The sequence below is a fragment of the Juglans microcarpa x Juglans regia genome, chromosome 6S (assembly GCF_004785595.1).
Source record: "Juglans microcarpa x Juglans regia isolate MS1-56 chromosome 6S, Jm3101_v1.0, whole genome shotgun sequence".
Classification (NCBI taxonomy): domain Eukaryota; kingdom Viridiplantae; phylum Streptophyta; class Magnoliopsida; order Fagales; family Juglandaceae; genus Juglans; species Juglans microcarpa x Juglans regia.
In genome coordinates, this window is record NC_054605.1 from 10,339,810 (window position 1) to 10,345,957 (window position 6,148).

At 35.3% G+C, this 6,148-nt stretch overlaps 1 protein-coding gene across 4 annotated transcripts; it reads right to left on the minus strand.

Moving 5' to 3' along the window:
* Nucleotides 1-239: 239 nt before the first annotated feature.
* On the minus strand, nucleotides 240-5,777 carry LOC121237895 (ubiquitin-conjugating enzyme E2-23 kDa-like). Of its 4 annotated transcripts, none has more exons than XM_041134821.1 (8): nucleotides 5,485-5,773; nucleotides 3,202-3,313; nucleotides 3,015-3,088; nucleotides 2,691-2,918; nucleotides 2,096-2,210; nucleotides 1,756-1,808; nucleotides 1,406-1,534; nucleotides 240-614 (listed from the first exon to the last, which is right to left on the minus strand). In XM_041134821.1, exons 4-8 carry the CDS (start codon nucleotides 2,845-2,847, stop codon nucleotides 478-480), a joined length of 591 nt encoding a protein of 196 aa, XP_040990755.1. In that variant the 5' UTR covers nucleotides 2,848-2,918; nucleotides 3,015-3,088; nucleotides 3,202-3,313; nucleotides 5,485-5,773; the 3' UTR covers nucleotides 240-477. The 4 variants fall into 4 exon arrangements, with proteins under 4 accessions (XP_040990755.1, XP_040990753.1, XP_040990757.1 ...); XM_041134819.1 differs by having other exon boundaries at nucleotides 2,691-2,836; nucleotides 5,485-5,772; XM_041134823.1 differs by having other exon boundaries at nucleotides 2,757-2,836; nucleotides 5,485-5,768.
* Between the last annotated feature and the right edge of the window lie 371 nt (nucleotides 5,778-6,148).

Below are 6,148 nucleotides of genomic sequence, written 5' to 3' on the forward strand. Positions count from 1 at the left end.
AGGACAGAATCATGGAACTGGGTCCAAGCCCAAAGAAAGATAACCAAATTGACCTCAACAAAACCATACAAAAACATTGGGACAAATCCTCTCCATGCAGAACAGAAGGATACACACCACATTCAAGCATCCTTGAATCTCAAGTCACTGTGTCAAGACAGGCAATCAGGAAAGCCGGCCAAAGAACGAACAAATACTTAAATGTAAAACACTCGAACATGAAACAGAACATTAGTACTAAAAAAGTTTCTTGTCAATTTCTTCTATTTCTTTGTTTTCCATTTCATCCCCTGTAACTTTAAATATCAGTACAGGGTTGTCTCAATTGAAATCTGTCACATGATTATGATTCTACAAGCAAATAAAACATCATCGTACAACTAGTAACAATCAAACGGGTGAACATATTATAGGATTTCATTGATGCTGCTATAAGGGAGGTTTTCAAGTCAAAGAACCAAGCCCCCATTCAACTCATTATGGGTCTGCATGTCCAGCAATATCATCATCACTAGAACCACCACTTTCTTCCTCGCTGATCTCCTCATCCCCACTGTCCACTTCAGCTGTGGAATTGGAGATGTTCTCCCTCTTTGCATATCGCTCACAGTATTCTGTATCCACAGATAATAGAGGAAAAAATTGTGTTTTTAGCTTCCATATAACATTCGCTCCTTTACCAATAAGAGACATAAAAAGTTTCCCCTGATTTATTATCAATTTTAGACCGTATTAAGAAACAATTTCAAAGAAGAGGACATTCAAGTTTTTCAAGTGACTGAAGTATTACCAGTCTACTAGTCTTTGAAGTTGTACCATAGACAAGACGGATTTGAATACAGGGAAATATATTCAATTCAATGGACTTGAATGTTAAGATAACATAGACAAGACTTGGAGAAAGAATAATATCTAGGAAGAATCTTGCAACTGGGTCTGAGGTGATAGTCGATGCCACACCTGTTGAATTTTTCTCAGCAGATTTGTGGTCAAACATTGGAATTTTCGGTTTTGTTTTGGGTTGTTTTTTAGGTTCTTCCTCAAAATATCTAAATGAACAAGATATATTAGACAGCCCAAAACATCTTCTTGGTCTAAATTTCATTCATGCATAAATGTCTGAGGGACCCTCTGTGCCATTGCCGAGTGAGTTCCCCATATTTTACAACCCATTTTATAACCTGCTAATGTGAAAGTGACACTTCATTAAAAATACTGAAGTTCTATTAATATGAATGTCAGATTTTACATAACTGTCCTTCATTTAAAAAAAAGTTGCAAAAAGAGTTATAGAGTATCATAACTCATTTTCAAATAATTCTTATTCTCCTTTGATTTTGGTTTGCTAGAAAACTCACCAATATAGCAAAACAAAAAGTTGTTTACACAGTAATAAAATTTTCACCTTTAACTTTCTGATCATACTGCTTTCGATCCTTCATCATTAATGATGCGGCATCACCATTAAGCGGGTCGGAAGGATTGGGATAAAGCAAGAGCTGCGGAAGGAAAACTTCAAATACATTTAACAGATCTGTGGCAACAGAAACCATAATTATATTGTGTGAGGAGAGAGAGAGAGAGAGAGAGAGAGAGAGAGAGAGAGAGAGCTTGCTCATTTGTGCAAGAGAGTTACATATTCGGATAAGGAAGTGCAAAATGGGTATTAACAAGTGAAAAACATGAATAGAGACACCTGTACAAACTAAACTACACAATCTATGACTGAAAAAAGAGTTGATAGCTGGCAATTACCAAACATTGGACTCCAAGATTGATTAATAACATCCAAGCATACAGAACCAGATCTGCATAGTGAAGTAAAGAAACCAAAGTCAGCTTTTTAATAAACTAGGAATGATATTATCAGATGTCAGTTTTCAACTGCTGATGAAAAACCCAGATGGTCAATCACATTTCTATTCTGATGCTTCCTCTAGAAGCAGTAGTAGCCAGCCAGAATTTTATAAAACTGAACCTTTTAAATATCAAGTCTGCCAACTGATTTGTACATAGCAGTAAAATGTTCCTAGAGCAGAAGAGCTTAGTTGGAAATGATAAGAGATAAGATTGCTTTGAGGTACAAGTTTCTCACAGCTCATCAACATTTGGGTGGTATATCTTGTTCACAAAGCCAATAGAAGGAGACTTGTATGGATAAGCATCAGGAAGCTCAACGCGGACTTTCCAAATCCCACCTTCATAAAGGCCTGAAACCAACAGTTAACATCAAAGAATGAATTCACCAAAAGCAGACGAATCATTCAGTAAAATATGAATGGCAATGGTAGAAAGACAGGATTCTCGAAATGTTCTGTTTAATATTTGTGCCAAAATCAACCAAAACAAAGGGAAATAAGAATCAAAACCTTATCCGAAATTCGAAATAGAATTAGTTTGCCATTATTCTTAAGCATCATTAACTCCTGTATGTCTATGTACATCAACCAAAGGAAAAAAGTGGACAATGCAGATCTCATAAAACTATGAGTCATCAGACAAAGATTAATACGAATTTAGGGTTTTTAGCAACTTCAAAGGAATAGTGATATAATATACTTTCTCTGCTGTAGTATTTAGAAGTATACAGACCATACATTTTCAAGGTCTTATCCAAATCACTATCGATATTCACCCACAAGAAAGGGGGGGGGGGTGGTGGGGGAAGAAGGAAGGGAGAGAGAGAATACCAATAAAAACATTGCAAACGTATATTACATTATGAGGAAATAGAAGCCTGAGAATAAGGAAAATACTTTCTTTTGGACCGTGGAATTCCACATTAAATTCATTGAGTCCATCATTTATTGTCTCGACCGTGTAATCACTCATCATCCTGGACAACATTAACACATGTGAGAGGTGCCAGAAAGAAGATCATCACTCATAACTCAGCATGTGAAATTGGAACTGCAAGCCTGAAACAGAACTCAAGATATAACTCCAACTTTGCTAAACTAAAGATCATACATATATAACTTCACACAAATATCTAAAAATGGTGAGCAACTTACAACTTCATCACATCCATCTCTCTCCTCTTGCTTGGAGAAGACATCTTAGATTTTATAAACTAAAACCCCAACACCTGCTATGATACATAAAAGAATTAGCTCCATAAAATCACACACTTGCATTCAGGGATATTTTATGACACAATGTTGAAGATAAATAGTATGATGGACAAGAATAGGCACATACCGTCCTTGCAGAGCCACAAGATTGAATATAAGATGGACAAGCAGTAGGCAAAAGTATAAGAAACCCCAAATTTTGCTTAACAACCGAAACTAAGATCAAGGAAGACGCATATCTGTTGGTCCAAAAAAAACATGATAATAAGGTATCTTATAACAACAGTATTAAATGTAGCTATAACAGAAATTTACTTTGATGAGACATACTAATAAGAGGACAGTTTCCAGTAGAGTGGGAAGGCTGGCTTAAAAGAAAAGGTAAACACACTTTAAACAGATCCAAGGCCAAGAGTCATTTCTAAATAACTTAGCGAACAAACTTATCAAAAAAAAAAAAAAAACTTAGCGAACAAAGCCCCCACCCCTCTCTTACCCTCTTAATTCAAAGACCCATGATTCACTTCCTATTCATTTGTAGATCAGGATCTGAGGGTCTTTTTTTTTTTTTTTTTTTTTTCTCAAGAGGTGATGTCAAGAATCAACCAGACCGACATCACAAAACCAGGTATATGCACCCATATTTAAACTTCACCACTTTCATCTTCACTTTGTAAACTTTCAAGGAAGGACATTAAATGACATTTCAAAGAAAGTCAATACTAAATCATGGAAGTTAAGGTCAGTGATATCTAAGATAGAATGCATGAAAAAATCTCAAACCCAACCCTGACATATTTTTCACTTAGGAAGATTTTTGGCAGGGCACGTATGGCCCTGTCTACATGGGGATTGATCCCACAATCAAGCCCCTACCATCCCTATGGAATGGAGGGGAGGTGCCAGTCAGGCAAAAGGCCACAAATGTAATAAAACCGTTATTATGTCAGCAATAGCAAACTGTTTGCTTGCTGCTCAAAAGTAAGAAGTAACATGAAGAGCGTGAAGAAGAGGAAGAAAAAGATACCAACCAAACTCACAATACAATTGAAAAGCTTCACTGCCCAACCGTATCTACAGTTTGTGTTTAAAAAAGGACCTTTTGTATATAGCAAAACAACAACATCCAGGTCAAGTAAACAGTGTCTAAAACCATCTAACACACACTAGTAAACAGAGTAAACTTGATTTCTTCAAACTGTTTGCTTGCTGCTCAAAGACACTCCTAATCCTAGGACTACCGCCTTCTCCACTACATATTTAGTTAGTCACATCTCAGTGGATTCCACAAAACGACCTGCGCCCCCAGTCACATAGTATGGGTTTGTCCTTGCTTGCTATGATCTTAATCATAAATTTGAAAGCAACCTCACAATGGGTTTAAAAGGACAAAACATATAATCTAAAAGAATTGCCCTTCAATCGTCTTCATGTCAAGCTCAAACCAGTTACCTTCATAAAAGCATGCACTGATAGAATGATTTTTTCATCACACGATTTATATTCTCCCATTCGGATGTTTTTATTAACAAATAAGAATTTAGCCCCTAAGCAGCAAATTGATGCATTAGCATACATTATCAGTCAAGTATCTTCATGAATCAACCGGTGTATTACTCTGGATATTAAATTAAGACCGTTGCCATGGGGAGTCCCACGTAACACTAAAAGGAGACATGCTCTTCATCATTTTAGATTTTTTTTTTTTTTTTTGTCACACCTATTGATAAGATACATTTTGAGTGGCTATCTATTTAACCGGGACATATAAAGCAAGTTAAAATGTGCCGCATCAATAGGTATAACTGGGGATAATAAAATATACAATCAAGAGAAGCATTGCACTACTAAAAAAAATATTCCAAAAGAAAATAAAATGCAAGTCACACATGTACACTCCACAAATGATAAAATCAATAATAGCCTCATGCATTTATGATCATTATCGATCGAAAAATCTGAAATTGCCTTAACTTTCTCGAGTTCCTACTAAAATGAGAAAACTTCTGGTGGTACAATCTTTTTCTCTTGAAAATAACAATTAACCACTGGTCTCATGGGCAATCAAAAAATGAGCAGAAAAGCAATGAGTAGCGTCTGATCTACAATGCAATCGCTCATTTCACAACCAGCAAGGTTTGGATCCTTTCACAAAAACCAGTTCAATCCCACATTCACAAAATAATCTCATGTTCCATTACTTTGTCCGGAAACAAATAAAATGAACGAAATTGTTGGAGGTCTATATATTGTTAAAAGCCAAAAGTTCCACAAAGTTCTAAGATTTGTTACAGTATCATCCACAACAAGATCTATAGACTACAGGTAACCGAACCCAGAGAGAAATAAAACACATATTGCGCTCCATTTGATTGATTACTAAGAAAATGCAGAGGAGTTGTTGTCTTACAATTGGGCATTCAGTTTTACCAGAGAAAATTCCAATAAACTTTTCACGGGTCGACGCCTGTGTTTCTGATCGGAGACGAAAAGTCCCGAGAAACGAACGGAAAGAGAAGTTTGAGAATGAAAATGCACGTCTACTGAGATTATTTTCATATATATATTCCGAGTTAGGTGTAGAGACAGAGACAGAGAGAGAGAGAGAGAAATGAGAATTTGTGTAGGTCTAAGAGGGTGTGAGTTTCGACGTGTTCAGAGGCACGCGTTGGAAAATCCGTAAGGCAGGTGGCACCCTGCTTTTGCGGTGGTCTATTTAGTGGTGATTAATTTTTATACTTAGGTTCAGATGTTATTATCTTTCTCATTTTTAAACGATCTTTGATTTTTTAAATTTTAACTATATTTTTTTTATCAAATCTTTTATTTATTCAAAGCACAAACTTGAATATTTTTTAAAAAAATGACCAAATATTTAATATTTTTCTCTCCTAAGAAATTGCAATATCTTAATTAGCAAAATATATTGAGCAAATTTGGATATATATATATATATATATAATAAGAAAAGTTTTACTCAACACTACAACACACTTATTTGTTTTATCTTTTTCAATAAATATATAATGTAGAACTACTAAATGAAAGAATTCATATAATAATAAAGTCTTTAT